Consider the following 16,865-nt stretch of genomic DNA (forward strand, 5'->3'; position numbering starts at 1 on the left):
AGTGAAGGAAAGAGCTCTAACTCTGATAAATTCATGAGCATCCCATGCCGACTTATTTTGACTTACAAAATTTATGAAAAGAAATGGAGAGAAAGTGAATGACTGATATTCATTGAGAATCTACCACATCCCGGGCACTGAGCTGGGTGTAGTGGCTTCATTCTGCTCCCACATCTGCATTTCTGTTTGGAGGACGAAATCGATGTAATTCAAGGAAATAAGTCATTAAGATACCTACAAAACGTACCAGGTATCATGAAGGAGACACATGGGATGAGAGGGAGTTAGCCATAGAAAGTGAGGGAATGAGGAACATTCTAGGCAGTGGGACAGGACCCTAAAGACAGGGTCTTTAGACAAAGACCCTAAAGCCAAAAAAGAATTTTTCATGTCTCTGGGTCTTCCAAGGCATCGTAGCTGTGATCAGGAGTTGGGAATATATTCCAAGTGCAATGGGAAGACATCGGAAGGCTCTAAGATAGGGAGGGACGTGATTCCAAGATGTTTCACAAGTGTAAGTATGAGCATCCCCATTTGTAGAACAATTAGTTTCCCTTTTACGTAAGTAGACCTTCTGACCTGTTCCACTGAATTTAACAGCTTTACACACGAGTTTGTGTTTTTGTTCATGGTGTTGAATCTGTGAGCCTTCTTGGAAGAAAGGGCATACCTGTAAACAAATAACTGTTACCACTTGATCTCCAGGTCTGAGAGGGCAAGGGAAGCAGGGAGAGACCTCCCAGCCATACAGATCTGTAGGCCCTGTGGTGGCCAGCAATCTCAATCTTGGTGATGAATTTGTTTCAAGAGCCTTCATATCATCAGAAAAGGATTTTTATGTATTACCAGTCAACACATGTTTGGGTGCTAGCTTCATGTCAACGATTGCACTGGATTCTCTGGATTTAAAAATGAATGACGGGGGTCCTATCTGTCCATTCCATCCCTGTTCCTTTAGGTGTGGCCATTCAAAGGCTCCATGTTGTAATGTGCAAATTCAAGGTCTGTAGTTGTCCCTATTCTGTCTCAGGGCTCCTGGTGTGTCCACCTTGCTCCTACATATTGAGGTCTCATTCCCAATGTGAAGTCTGGATCTGGTCATGGATGGCTGATATCTGGGCCTCACCAAATCATTGGATAATGGACATATAAATGAACAAATGAACTTCTCTCTCAATTTGGCAAGCACTTAAGAGCCCATTTTTATTCTCCAAAGAATACAATTTGTTTTTGAGGAATTTAGAGTACAGAATACAAGAAGTCTATAAAACAGAGGTTCTTAACCTGGGACCCAGAGATTCCTAGGGAATCTGGGTCTTTGGTGAGGAGGTGCCCCAAATCTCATAAATCTTATCTGAAATTGTGAATGTACAGCTTTGGGCTCTTTTTTTTTTTTTTTTTTTTTTTTTGGTAGGGGGAAGGTCCATAGCCTTTGCCAATGTCTCAATTGATCTTATGACTCTGCAGAGGTTAACAGAAGTTGTCATTGCTGTACCTCTAGTGTTAGGGACTTCAATCCCATCATCCTTGGTAATGACAAATATCAGTGATGGCTGCTCAAAACCCTCCCCTAGGAAGAATCTCTTATTCACCCACAACCATCAATTCCCTCTTTAACCAGACCTCTGGGCAGGGTGGAAGGGGGGGGGGGTGTCTATGGATAAGAGAGTTGGCTTTCCTCAACTCACTTTGTTTAGTTTTACTGCAGCAAATTGTATGAAACACACATGGCTGCAACTCTGACAGATTCACTGCCTCTGACCTGTCCTTGCATCCATTATCCCATTCCCCATTGATCACAGGGAGTGGGGCAGGTGATCCACATGTTGCCCACACATAAGGAAAGTACATTCTGAGGGTTTAATTTGCTCAACGCCACCAAGCCAGTAAGTGTGGAGCTGGGCGCACCTGGAGCCCAGGTCTCCTGATTCCTAGATTTTTTGAGGGTACTTAGTATTTATTTGAATCAGATATGGTAAGGTGCGCAGGCATAGAAGTGGCTGGTGTGAAGGAAGAAGTTTATTATACTTGTTGTCCTCTAGAAGCAAGAGGCACGCCATACCACATGGAGCTTCACCAAGGGAAACACCGAGGCAAGGCGAGTGTGAAGAAAGAGAGAGAGAGGGGAGCTAGAGGGCTGAAGCCTTTTTGTGGCTTCATGTAAGAAAGAGGCAAAGCAGGGTTGGGATTGGATAATTTCAGTGGACTTTGGGGCATAAGAACTGTCCCTAATTGTCCGGTAGCAGCCATGGAGTGGTTAGGACAGGTGGAGAATGGTCCAGAGTGTGAACATCTGATAAAAAGAGGAGGTCTGGATTGGTTTATTTGCATTCAGAGGTGCACCTGCAGGCAAGTTATTTGCTACCTCCAGGAATTAGCTAACCCGGGGAGGGGTAGTTCCTCCAAGGCAGCAACGCCCCAGAGCATCAAAAGCACAGAACATAAAAAAACAGTTTATACACTGGCTTTGCCTCCTGAATGAAGTCCATGGGGCTGGATAGTCTAATGAATTGTGTCACCCACCTTTGAGGATGTTTGTAGCTTGACTACTTGTTGTTCTGTGATTAGTGTGTCGTCGCACCTGTGCTCTGCTGTGCTAACTCAGCTCAGCCTCTGGGCGATTCAGACACACCTTCTCCACCTTGAAAAAACACATGCCCATAAAACCAGACTTGCATCCTCCTGCTCAGAAGATTCCCAAATTGCACTTTTTCTGAATTGTGATATTTCAGTACCACACATGAGGTATCAGGCACTGTGCTTGAGAGGAAAGAGATTATACAGACTCTTACAGCATCCCCCAAATGACAGTCCATTTATCATAATGATCTATGATACTCATTTGTTGAAATTTTATTACTTTTGTAATTTAATTCAATTTGTCCCCTCGTATTGCTGCTCAGGACAGTGTTACCTTATGCGCCTCTCTCAGCCTTTGGATAAGGATGTTTCTCCTTTTATTATGAACATGATGGCTTCTAGATTAAAGCGACCTGCTCAGTATAACTGTGTCCATTGGCATCAGCCTTCTCCAGGGCTGCCTCTACTCTTGCAGTGCTTCCGTGAAGACAATATTGGCAGTCATTTATGAAGCATTTGGGGAATAATCAAGCTCCAGCCCTCATCTTCTGCTTAGAGGTTAAAGATTTTATTCAGAGGTGCTTCTCTGCACCATAATTCATAGGAATGAGCAAATAAGAGAAGTTGGTTAGGAATATATCTTGTGAAGATACAGAGCAAGAACATACTCAGTAATAGTAAGTTGACTTTAAGACATAAAGACATCAGGAGACTTCTTTCTAAAGTTGAAGTCATAGACTATTTTTGAGAAATCCTGAAGGTATTTTAGGGAATAATTGAGTTGGGCAGTGAGTCTGAAGGGGCATGAGCAGGTGCAAAGACATAAAAGTAAGTGCACATATTCATTTGCAGAGGCCGCCACTTAGTTGAATTAAAATTTGGAACCCATGGATGTGGGCCCCCAGAGGTACTCGATGATTCTTTTAGCAAAAGCCATTTATACATATAATCCATGTAGATTGCATGTTTTTTTAATGTGAAATTTATTGTCACATTGGTTTCTGTACAACACCCAGTGTTCATCCCAACAGGTGTCCTCTTCAATGCCCATCACCCACCCTCCCACCCCCCATCAACCTTCAGTTTATTCTCAATTTTTAAGAGTCTCTTATGGTTTGGCTCCCTCCTTCTCTTTTTTTTTTCCTTCCCCGCCCCCATGGTCTTCTGTTAAGTTTCTCAGGATCCATGTTTTATAAGTTTTTTATAAGTACTAGATTTGTAGTAAATGTTATTTTAAAATAAAACATAGTCTTTTTAAAAAATAAATGTGGAGAGTATGTATTTGGAGGTTCCTAAATGTGCTGCCCTCAGCTCTTTCCTCTGTACATGGGAGCAAGAATGGGGTTATTGTAATTCTGAGGAGCAGTGCTTTGGGTGTAAAGATCAGCTACAGACATGTGGGCACAGATCTGCCCTTTCTTGGGAAAAAAGGAACTGCATATGGCTGGTCCTGTTTGCCCAGTCTGGTTGGTGTCTGATGTTCCTGCCTTGTTGGATTGACACAAACTTAAAAAAAAATGTCTTCTTGATCCATCTCCTCTATCTTTTTTAAACCACATACAAATTATAAACTAGAAGTTTAGCCTCAATCCTTAGCAATGTATGGAAATACCTTTGTTGGAAATGGCTCCACTGATTTATTAATTCCTGCTTCCACTTCCCTTTGCTCAAGGCTCATCTTCTCTGTGTTATTTTAAAACATTGGCAATAAATAAATAAATAAATAAATAAATAAATAAATAAATAAAGTTGGCATCGGTCTACCTATGTCAGACCTACCACGGGTGCTGTTTTAAAAATGTAGATCTGTGGCTTACTTAATTTGAATCTCTGGAGGGTGGGTGTTGGGGTAAGATGTGATCCAAGGCCCCTGGTGATCCTGATGTTCGGTGAAGTCTAAGAACTCTCCCCACCCTGGCCAGAGCAACTGTCATCTCTCACCTGGACCACTTTGGTGGCCTCCTACTTTTGTGTCTCTGCTCTACCCTGTCTCCCTATGGCTGTGGTTCTCAAACTTGGTTGCACATTGGAACCAAGAGAGATTAAAAGACTCTCTGCTCCAGAGGGTTTTATTTAATTGTGCTTGGATGGGACCTGGGTCTTCAGAATTGTAAGAACATCACAGGAAAATCAAATGAGCAGCCAAGTTGAGCATGACTTCTCATGGCTTATTCTCATTCTCTACACTATAAACACACTTACCCTTTTACAAGATTATATGTGGCTCATATCAGACTCCGACTCAGTCCCTTCTGTGGTTCTGTTCTCTAACAGTGGTTGCAAGGGCCCTGTTGTCTATCCAAGTTCATTCTCTACAACCTCTGCTAATTGACTCCACTCCATTTCCACTGGTGCCTTCAAAGTCCCAGTGGCTGGGACTTTCTGTTCCCTTCTGTTCCCTTCACCTGGAGCATTCTTCCTCAATAGCCATGTGTCTTGTTCTGCCTCTCCCACCCCATTTTGTCCAGATCCCTGATGACATGTCACATTATCGAGGGGGTGGGGGGGGCTTCCCTTCCTCTCTTGCAGCTTTCATCACTCTCCATTGCCTTACTGTGCTTTATTTTCCTCATAAGCATTTAATCCAACAAATAAATGTTAGATATGAATTTGCCATTAATTATCTGTTTTACTCCCATGAAAATGTAAACTCCCTAAAGACAGAGTTTGTTTTAACGGTTTATCCATTTTATCCCCAACACCAAGAAAGGTCCCTGGTACATAGTAGGTGCTCAGAAGTTACTTGTGACAGATGGAGGATGACCTGTTACACTCAGACTGTTTCAAAAGCATGGTCATTGACCATGTCCCATTCATTACCAAAGGGACTTGTGGGGGAGTTGGCGGCCGCCTGTTTTCTGGCTGTAAAACGTGTCCACGATAGGTGTACTGGCAGACACTCTTCGTCTCCTATTTTGACGGCTATAGAAAGAAGAGATTTGGTTCATTATTATTATAAACTCAAACTACCTATATTCACCATGAGAGGAATGGTGCCTCTCACATTTTCTGGTGGGAATTGCATCTACATGAGTAAGCATGATTTGTTTTTTGGGAAAACTGGATTGAGATTTTTGTTTGTTTCACTTGGGAAATTTTATACTAAGCAGATTAAATTAAGTGACTTTGAACTTAGAAATGTCCACATTCTAAATTTTATTAAGCTTAATTGGGTTTATAGAATACTTAAAGACCATACAAACTTAAATGGGAGATCAAAATGAACTAATAGGTTGATGCAGACTTTCCCCCGCTGCCTTTGTGCTGCATTAATGAGAGTGGTGCCTTCATGCCTGCAAATGATGAACACAAAGGCCTGGCTTTCTGGGGAGCCTCAGTGTGTCCTTCCTGCTGTGGTCTGAACTGTGTGGTGCCTCTGTCCCTCGATATTCTGTGCTGTGAACCTGGCTTTCAAGACCACCTCTGATCTGAAAAGTAGTTGGCCTCAAGGCAGACTTGTGAACATTTCTTTAAAGGTGCTTCTTGGGGAAGAAATCTCTAATTGTTGGAAATAATATCTATCAGATTACAGAATCTGCTAATGATGGAAATGAGCGATTTGATTGTGTTACTTCTCCAGCTTTTGCGCTCAGTTAATTGAGCGGTGGACTATGGCAGCCCCCCATGGAAAATGCAGGGCTGGGTCTTAATGGCCACATTTCATCTCTTGTGTTGGATTTTCAGTGCTACATTGATTTTTCCTAGGTCCTTGTAGAATGGTTCAAGAAGTTGCCTTCTGATTACTTTCTGCTCATTTAGAATGATCTTCAATTATTAAAGCAATACTTGTTCATTTGTAAAAACATTCAAATGAGAGAGACATTTGTGAAATAAAAAGTATAAGTCCCCTTTAAGAAAAATAGGATTCTGTGCTATACCATATCCTACAACTTGCCTTTGCTCCCCTCACCAGTTTATACCAGATGTCTTTCTACATGAGTACATATCTACAGGGTATTCGGCTCTGTGAATGGACTGTAATTTTTTTTTTTTTTTTTTTTTTAGCCATTCAGCTATCAAGAGACACTTAAGCTCTAACAGTTATTGACTATTACAAATAATGAAGGTGAACAATCTTGTAGCTTTACCATTTTTGTGTATTGGTGAAAATGTATAAAATGAAATTACAAGGCTTTATGAAGACATTCAACTCTATAGTTTTTCCATATGCCTATCACTTCCTGTCATCTTTGATACCTGCTCAGCTCCTACGGGTATTTTTGTTGTTGTTGTTATCTTGGCTATAAGATAAATGCCTAGAGATAGAATTACTGGGCCTGAAAAAATTACAAATAAAAAATACTATGGATATTGTTAAATTGCTCTCCAAAATGTTTATTTTGGAGTAAAAATCCCTTCTCTTTTGTTGCCAGTTGAAAGGCATCATTGTGAGAAATCCAGGGTGTGGACCTAGTATTGTTTGATGATGTTTATTTTATAGGCAGAGATGTGACAAGTCCTTTCCATGCCGTTTCTACTCAGATAAGGAGGCCAGTCCCCCAGGGAGCCAAGGGCGCCACATAAATGGAAAGATTGAACATGATTCTGATCCTCTTTCATAAGCAGTAAAATAAAATACAAACTAACAAAATAAATATGATGCCTATAAATCCTTTAGCATGTACCTGACCCAGGGCCCCGTTCCCAGGGCCAGGTAGGGGTCACAGCAGTGGTATAGGAGCCATGGCGGGGGTGTGGGGGCTGCAATGCTGGATTCCATTATTGTGGTTATTGTTAGCACAGTTCTTTGAGCAGTCATGTCTGGCCTGAAGTTTGGCACGATCCTGCTGGTTTTCCAAATGGGTTGCCATCTTTTTAAGTGAGGGATTATAGAAGTCTTGCTAGTGGTTCACAGCCTTGTGCTGGAGCTTTAACCATGCCGCTGAGAGAGAACTCAGTTTATCCTGAGGTTCTTAATCTGCATGGCAGAGGAGGTTTGGTGCATGCGAACATACGGGCTGCTCTGTGCCACATCTTTTCCTATTTGCCTGCAAAGATAGACCCCTAGCTTCATTTACGAAGAGCTATCTTTTAAGCTTTCTGCTTCATTAAAAGCCAGTGGGGATGGAAGTTTTTATCAATCTAGGGTTTTCCCTTAAAACAGCTTAAATTTGAAATGAAAGGTGAGGACTTATTAAAAAAAAAAAAAAAAGCATGGGTCTGGGTCTCACAACACTGTATTCCAGTGCTGGCTCCTCTGGGTGCTGGCTCTGGGCCATGGGGCTGGTTGGGGTTTTCTATGTGGACAGACCCAGCATCTTGAAGAGATTGAGAGGAGGCCCCAGTGTTATCCCAAGGCAGGACTAGATGAATTTTTTTAAGTTTATTTGTTTATTTTTGAGAGAGAGAGAGAGAGAGAGAGTGCAAGCAGAGGAGGGACAGAAAGAGAGAGAGAGAGAGAGAGAGAGAGGGAGAGAGACTCTCAAGCAGACTCCACACGGTCAGCGCAGAGCCTGACATGGGGCTTGAACTCAGATGACCCAGGACTAGATGAAATTAAGCAAATCATTTTAATTAACTGGACCTCAGCTACCACCTACATCAGACATCTTCAGCTAAATGCCCACAGTGGCCAGGCAGGAAAAGTGAACAAGAAAGTGACTTTATGTAGGGCTTGGTCAGTGATAATCACTTTTGGCCACGTGAAACTGACTCTTCTCTTTTTTCCTCCAAGAGAAGCCAGAATCTCCCAATTTAAGTAATAATAATGATGATGATGATGATGATGATGATGATGATAATAATAATAAATAAGTGACATATCCTTTCTCTCTCAATGTGACTCCATTGGGAATAGTGTGGGAGAGAGTGAGGGGAATGAAGAGAGGCAAATCTCTCTCTGCCTGCTCACCCACTCAGGAAGCACCCTTGGAGGAATTGTGATGGATGAAATGACTGCCTTCGTGCACACAAGTGAGGACAGGCTGAGGTTATGTAATGATAACGTGTGTTTAAACATTTCTTTAGGAGCATCTGGGTGGCTCAGTCAGTTAAGCATCTGACTCTTGATTTCGGCTCAGGTCATGATCTTGCAGTTTGAGCTTGAGCCCCACATTGGGCTCTGCACTGACAGCACGGAGCCTGCTTGGGATTTTCTTTCTCCCTCTCTTTCTCTCTGCCCCTCCCCTTCCTTCTCTTTCCAAATAAATACATAAAAACTTAAATACACACACACACACACACACACACACACACACACACACACACACCTCTTTAAACTAGCTTTCAAGCTATAGTGCCCAGAGAAGAGGGTATTTATAATTAAAACAAAATCTAGAGCACCTGACTGGCTCAGTCGGTAGAGTACATGATTCTTGGTCTTGGGGTTGTGAGTTCAAACCTCATGTTGGGCATGGAGCCTACTTAAAAAGTTAATAATTAAATAAATAAAAGAAAGCACAATCTGCATTTTTTTTACTCAGCTGGGAGCATTCGTGTATTTTTACCCATTCATATATTGAGCTGTGCTCCATCAGGACATAGCCAGGGGAAAGAGGCACACCTCTTCCTTCCCTGCATCAGGTGGACAGGCTAGCGGGAATCAACCTCACAGACATAACCACACAAGATACTAGTTATCTACACTATAATAAAGGCACTGAAGGGGCAATAGGGATGCCTGAGCCAGTTTCAGCGGGCTGGGGGGACACCAGATGGTAAAGCCTCTCGTACCACATATCCAGTGTCTTCATCCGATAGTGTGTCTTCATTAACTGAGCCACAAAGAGGTAGCCACAGCACCATCCTTGGCCCGCCAGAAGACTTTTGTTTGGACTGTGCAGTCTTCAGCCATGTACCATTTTAAATTTGAATTCAAGAGTTGTATCCCTTTTAGTTCCTCTTCTTCCATCTTACCCTCAAGTACTACTTTGGGGGATGGATTGTACTCTATTTCAGAGAATACTAGCCTCATGGGAGAGAGTTGAGAAAGCAGTAGAAAATGAGAGAGACAGGGTTTTACATGTGTTTTCTACTCTTTGGGAACCAAATGCTTAAGAAGGCAAGAAAGAGTCCCCATTGGTCTCCTGGCTACAGGCCGTGCCTCTGGTCCCACTTAATTACCTCCTAAAATCACGCCAGACACCACAGATGGTAAGACTCTCTGCAGCCTGTCCTCACCATTGGGGGAGAGGGATGTTGAGGGTCTTTTGGTGGCGTTTATTCCCAGGAAGAGCATACCCTGCATTTCCTGTGTGGATGAGGAAAATGGTTGCGGATTTGGTCCAGGCCTGGACGATCCTTGTCCATATGTTTGTAGCAAACCCAGACCCGTGATGTTGCCATTTCCCATTTCAAGTTGCTCTCCTCTGTCGTGTGTTGCACACCGAAAAACAACCACCACCAGTGCCATATGGTTTAAAAGATCAAAGGCCTGAGTTTTGAATATATTTCTAGCTGACTGTACTTCAACTGTCTTAAATATGTTCCTACAGATGGGAAGCCTGGGGCATTAAAGAGGTAAACCACATGTGTGTGTGCCACGCATGTGATCTGGGGCAGCAGAGTGAAAGGTGAACACCACTGATGCCTGTGTTCCTCTTCCTCTCAGGTCCGCATCTTCACCTACCTCATTGGACGGGAGGCTGCTTTTGCAGACAATCTCAAGTGGATGGCTTGTGCCAACAAAGGTAGGTTCCCCCCGTGTGCTTGGCTCTGAGTAACTTCCCCTCGGATGTGCCAAAATTGGGATGGTCCTGAGAAAGTAGAAAGTTCTAAGAGAAGGCTATGAGTTCTAAGACAATGTTTGGGTGTTTCTAGATGAGTTTTGATAACTTATAATAGCATCTCCAGAAATACATTTACAAATTTTGAGGACATTGTCATGTGGAATGGTTAACCCTCTACACTCTGCCGCTTAGTTGCTGGGTGACCTTGGGATGATTACGATGGCATAGCACTTTACTGATCACCAGATACCCGTGTGTTCACTCCACCTTCCTAGTCCCCTTGCAGTTAGCTGGGGCCTCAAGACAGGTTCAGTAGGCCGTGAGCAAAACCAACCTGCATCATTCCTAGGCTAAAGCGCGTTAGAGCTAGTATGATAGTGTCCATACAATGTTCTCCTGCCCTTGTGAACTCTGAAACTCCATGCTCTGGATGGAATAGTCATGAGATGACTTCATCAGCCCGGTTTCCTGAGTGACCACTAGGGACGGAGGCCTTTCTACTCCCCCTGCCCCCGGCTGTGTGCCGGCCCATGCTGCCAGTATAATCAATAACCCTTTGTGTTAAGCTACTGAGATTTCCAGTTTGATATGTTCCCATAGCATAACTTAGCCTACTTAACTAATCGAATTAGTTTTTAACCTGCCTCAATGTTCTAATCTCCAAAATCAGGATGTGGATAATAGTTCTTCCTTTGATTCCTTTTAAATGTAAGGATTAATGAAATGGTGTATATTAGGTACCTGGTTCAATGTTGAGGCATGGTAAATGCTCAGTAATTGTTGCCTTTTCGATACTCCGAGGTTTATTATTTAATAATCTCCTGTTGTGTGTCAGAAACAATGCTTTGGGGAAGACAGAAGGAGGGAGGTAACTGGCCCACTAGTCAGTAAAGGGCTTCTTTTCATGCTACACACAACCAAAAAGGCAAAACAGAGGAGGCAAATAGCTGGTCAAGTCCAACCCCTGGAGTCTTAACCCAGACTCCTTGAGTTCAGATCTAGCCTCCACCATCCACCACCCATGGACAAGTTACCAGACCTATCTGGGTCTGAGTTGTGTCACCTACAGAGCAGGGGTAATGATGACACGTGCCCGACACTGTTGTGAGCCTGAAATGGGGTTCTGCAGGTAAAACTGGTAGTGCAGTGCCTCACAAATACATGTCCTGTATTATTTCCTGGTGCCATTTTGATCTGTAGGCATGTCTTATTTCCCCTTGGAGGCTACATGTTCTATGAGAACAGGCTTTTACTCTGATTTCATCATGAGCACTTGGGGAGAGCCCAGACTCCTATCTCACTCAGAGTGAGTGCTCCTTTAATGTTTGAAAAATGAGTAAATTGGCTATACACATTTACAAAGGAAGGCATGTCCTATCACATAGTAAACTAGTCTTGATAGATTTAGGTGGTCTTTTTTAATATTGTCTCTTAAGCCATGCTTTATTAAAAAAAAAAGTTCCAATGTTTGTACATTAGTGGAGGAAGGAGGACTCCATGAAGAGTTTGCACACCCCAGCTCTTAAGACAAAGTTATTTTAGTTGCAAGCAGCTGAAGTTGCTCTCTGAAATTAAAAAGAGGAGTGTTTTGGAGAGGAAAAGGAGTGACTCAGAGCCCAGAGCGGGAAGAGAAGCTCATGTTTCATGAGGGACCAGGAGGCTGGTTTCAGTTCCTTTCTTCCTTGGTTTCTTTCTGCACCCCATGACATTCTTCCTCTTTGTAGACAGACCACCCCCCTCTGCCCGCTGTGGTGTGTGCACATCTAGAAATGACCACACCATGCCGTGCACACTCCTCTGTCCACACAACACATTGTGGGCAAGACATGATATTCAAAAGAAGAGTTTGTATCTTCTTCACTTGAGACTGGTCAGCATTCTAAATTCTGATTTCAAGTCCCTTCATTCCCCCAGAAAAGATGATGACCCCAAGCTTGGAGCAGGTCTCCCCAAGCTGAATTGGGCATGGGTGGAGGTAATCCCATAGAGAAAAATATATGTGTTCTGCGGGGGCTTAGCACTGTGAATGGGCAGGTGTGGGACATGAGTGGTGAAAAGGTGCATGGACAACCAAATAAACCTTTCTCGCCTTTCCCTTTGCTTGACATTGTCTTGAATTCTCTGCTTCTACTTGGAACAGTCTTTTAAGCCCGTGTCAATCCCCTCATCTTAAAAGGAGAGAACAGCATGGAAGGTTTTTAACATTTCCTTGAAGCACTAACATAACACATTTTACAATTAGTTTAGTTTAGTGGCTGGCTGGCCTCACTAAAAGGTATCAACAATTCTGATTGTCTCAGGATAATGCATCTGGCTTCACTTGGGGCAAAGTATAGGAGAAACATAGGCAATGAAGATATGGGGGTTCAGTGGATCCCAGAGTTCCTCTGAGTGAAGAGGCCATTCTTGAAATAAGTTTTGGAACTTTGTTGACATTTGAAAACCTTGAGCGAACTACACTTTTCCCATTTTTTCCTTTATTTTGTGGTCTTGAAAAGAAAGAGTTCCTTTCCATTTTCAAGTTTTTAAAAAATGTTGCTGTTATTCCTGCCACATTGGATTGTAGTTGTTCCCATCAGCTAGGATGCATTTAGTCATGGGTTCTTGTTTGTATCTGTCTGTGTCCAGCTGATGAAAATTACTCAAATTGAAGTCTTGTCTTAATCAACTAATATTACACCATAATTCAGTTTTAGCCATTGTTTATAAGAAGCTTTGAGGCATCCTTTTGAAGACAATTTAGTCAACTCAGAGTATTCCAGGGCCTGGATATAGAATATAGGCCTTTAGATTTATAAGTTCTGAGTACAGCAACTTGGAAAACCCAAGGAGGTAACAGTAGCTGCCTTGCTGGCTGGGCCATCAGATTCCACAGTGATTCTCCTTCTCTTCCTGAACAAATCCAGTCATTTCCTTCCCTGCCAAAGCAAGTCTGTCTCAAGACGTCTGCCTTCCTCACTCTGCTTCTTTTCTAAAGGGCCTTGTGAATAAAATGTCATTGTTTGCCACTCTTCAAAGTAACAGTCGCCACCAAAATGTTAGCTTCCAGTCATCTGTGCCCATATAAACATTGGCTTCACGTTGCGTCAGTTATGGGGTTTCAGACCATGTAACATCGGTGAGCAAGTATTCTTCTCTGGTCATTAATTAAATCATTGTTTATAGTCTCAGATTGTTATAGTATGGAGGCAGCATAACATTTTTCATCTCAAGTGACATGAGGTCCAGAGGGGGCCCCCCCTTACATATTTTCTCCCTGAGTCAGCCAAGTTCTTCAGTGAAATGGAGCATTAGCATTTGGGGACCAAAACAGACACAGGGGGAGCCCAGGGGAGCCCAAGGAGAAGTCTGCTGGCTGACTGACCGAAGTGACTCAGGAGTCCTAGGGCCAGCACCTCTTCCCCAGGTCAGTAGTCAGGGACCCACTATCTGCACCAGTAGAGTCTGGTAACCATGGAGACAGTTCTCAGTCAGTGCACCTCAGACACTGTCCCCTGGAAACGGATTCCTGGGGACATTCATGCCCCTTGCAGGGGTTCTCTGTCTTGTCCAATCTACTAGCAAACTCCAGAGAGGCCTGGATCTCATTGGTTTGTTTCATTTTATGCATAACTAGGTCCTATCTTGAGGGAACCAGCCCTAATGAGGCAAAGAGGCAAATCATTTTAAACCCTTGAAAATAATCATTGCCACTGTAGGGTGGCTTGTGGATCTTAAAGCTCTGTATTCACACTATTGGAGAAACAAGTGAGCTGGGAAAACTGGAAAGAGGGACCGACTAGCCCAGATACTCCATAAAGCCGTGATGACCTTCTCTAATGTTCAGTGTGCCAAGATTTTAAATAAGCAATGCCTGACTCTCCTTCAGAAATCGTGGTGGAGGGAGTGTTTTCCAGCTGTGCAAATAAAGAAGGGGCTCTGTGTTTGGGTTCTCAACCCATCAGTCATCGTTAGGTCGAATGGAAATGCCCCATGAGTCTCTCTTGGTTGTCCCTCTGGTCAGCTTGTCCCTTTTTGATGGGTTAATGGTCATTTTCTCCTGATCTGAGAGAGAACTGGTGGCCTAAGACCTCCTCGAGCACTCAGACCCACAGTCTTTTTCCATCCCCAAATCCTTAGCTTCGCCATACCTTTCCAAGTGTCTTGTCCCCTAAAAGATTGTTATATTTATGAGCCCAGAATGGTTGTAGGTGGGATTGAGGGGAAAATGAAAATTATAACTTTTTGCCATTTTGGAGCAGGTGGAAGAAGGCAAAAATGTCATTCAGATACATTTATGTAATTTTTAAAAATTTTATACCTGTTGACCAATATCTCCCAATTCCTCCAACCCCTGGTAACCACTATTCTACTCTGCTTCTACAAGTTTGGCTTTTTTTAGACTCCACATAGATTTCATGTATAAGTGGTATCATATAGTATTAGTCCTTCTTTGTCTGACTTACTCACTTAGCATGGTGCCCTCAAGGGCCATCCATGTTGTCTCAGTGGTAGGATTTCCTTCTTTCTCATGGCTGAATAATATTCCATTGTGCACATTCTATAAACATGAGGATTGGAGGGGAGAGGGTAATGGTGATGAAGAGGAAGACAGGACTACTGTTGTTAAACCACAGCTAAGCACACCAAACTGCTTACTCAATGCCAGGTAGAATGCAGAGCACTTTGGTGTGTTATCTCTGACCTCGTAAAGCTTTGGGAGGTGCGTGAGCAGGAAGCAGATTTGGAGAGACTGGCACCTTGCTCTGGGTTAGCAACCACCAGGTGGCCAAGCCAGGATCCAGGCCCAGCTGATCCAAAGCCCAAGCTTAACTCTTCACCAGGCTGTAGGGTTGCCTCTCTTTGGGGGGATGATAGTCCTGTTTCACAGAAGACTTGTGCTTGTTTCCCATCATATGGGAGAATCTAGAAAACAGAATTTAGAGTTTGAGGAAGGACTTTAACATGCCACAGCGCGTAAAGGCTAGACCAGGATTTATACTCAGCCTGTGCGTCCCAGAAGTGATCCTGCCTCAGCCTGTGCAGGCGTGTGGTCCAGTTCCTGACATTTTACAAATGGGGACATTAAGGCTCTGAGAGGAGATGAGGTGGGAAGAGTTGGCTCAGCAGTAGAGCTGCAGACAAGCCAGCATTCCTAGCTCTACCGCATGATCCTTCAAATTAGTTTTTTCTAACATGAGATTTGAAATTAAAAATGTAATTTTATTCACAAAGGAAAAGGCTTGCTCCTAAATCTGAGGTTTGGGGCTCATTCCGATGGCTTCACACTTGACAACGATGCCCACCAGGGCCACTGGGCTCCCTGTCCAGGGGGGCATTCTCTCCCAATGGGTTCTTCCCAACTCCTTGAAGAGCCCTCGTCTCTCAGGGCTCAGTAGACCTCTTGCTTGGTCTTTGTGAAAGTCCAAAGAACTGTGGAGACAGAAAGCACTTTGTAAACTACATTTTTCTGCAGAAATAAGTGGGTTTTTTTTCAGCAGTGTGTGCTGTTGACAGGGAGGAGGGAGATAGAACACTGCGAGGGTCTTCTGAGAACACTGCTGTTTCCTTAGGAGATGCACACAAGGTCACACCATCGACCTCACTGCCCACCTTATTGCTCTGACAAGACTGGAATCTTGGCTTTCTAGTTTTCAGCTTGTCTTATTTAAGAGGCGGGCCGGGGAGAAGCCTCTGAAAAGACTCACTAGGAGCAGTGTCCATCACACCAAAGATGGAACAGGGACCCCGGCATACGATGTGCACAGAAAGAGTCTCCCACTGAGGACTGACTTACAGGGCCCTCGCCTCTGGCATCACCACAAAGCTGAGTATCGAGTGATGTGCCAACAGAGCATCTCACGCAGAGGCATCTTTTCGACAAGGACCCTTAAGAAATCTCAAAGTAAGGGTGGTAAAATCTCAGAAACACAAAGCACCAGGCTGCCTGTGGTTTATCGCATTGAGTAGTTGTAACCCAGAGTTCACAGAAGGCTGTGTAAGGGAATAAGGTAAATAAATTGATGTTATGTAGAAAAATGAGCAGACCACTTGTAATAGATGGCTAATTTCAGCATTAATTAGTCCTTGGTAATTACCAAATGATTGCTGATTCTGTTTTCTTACATGATCTATGAAGTCCAAAAAAGCACATTAAAGAAGAGAATAAACATTCACGAGCTAGAATTTAAAAGAAATGAAAGTGAGGGGAGGGAGGAGGGCAGGTGGCCAGTCCAGAGAATGAGGAGGGAAAACAAGGGAAGCACCTATGGTTACAGCCAAAGCGGCCAGCCCTCAGTGACTTCCTGTTATCCATCAAAAGGTACATTTGTTAACTAAAACTTATATGAAAACATTTTAAAACAAAAAAGAGCCTTCAGAAAGTTTTTAAGTTTTAATGAATTGGGGCTAGATGATAAATTTGCATTAAGCTTTGCAGTATACATTATTAATAGTATTTTTATAATTTCAGCTTTTCTTACATTTTATACATCTGCATCCCTGGTCTATGTTTTGAGATAGAAGTTAGAACTGTGACGTGTGACCTTTTCAGTAGATCTTCGGTGCTAATCATTGAGCAGTTCCCAGGAACTTCAGGGGAGAGCTATACATTTCCCATCCCCATCCTCAAATTCTCAG

At 43.2% G+C, this 16,865-nt stretch overlaps 1 protein-coding gene across 1 annotated transcript in view; it reads left to right on the top strand.

The window, feature by feature from the left end:
- The window catches only part of CACNA2D3 (calcium voltage-gated channel auxiliary subunit alpha2delta 3), an 860,086-nt gene that overhangs the window by 551,718 nt on the left and 291,503 nt on the right, over positions 1–16,865 (top strand). The window contains exon 12 of the mRNA XM_078442942.2: positions 10,130–10,208. Within this exon, the coding sequence (XP_078299068.1) occupies positions 10,130–10,208 (79 nt within the window). The remainder of the gene's footprint in view (positions 1–10,129; positions 10,209–16,865) is intronic.

The sequence above is a fragment of the Panthera onca genome, chromosome A2 (genome assembly GCF_046562875.1).
Source record: "Panthera onca isolate mPanOnc1 chromosome A2, mPanOnc1 haplotype 2, whole genome shotgun sequence".
Classification (NCBI taxonomy): Eukaryota; Metazoa; Chordata; class Mammalia; order Carnivora; family Felidae; genus Panthera; species Panthera onca.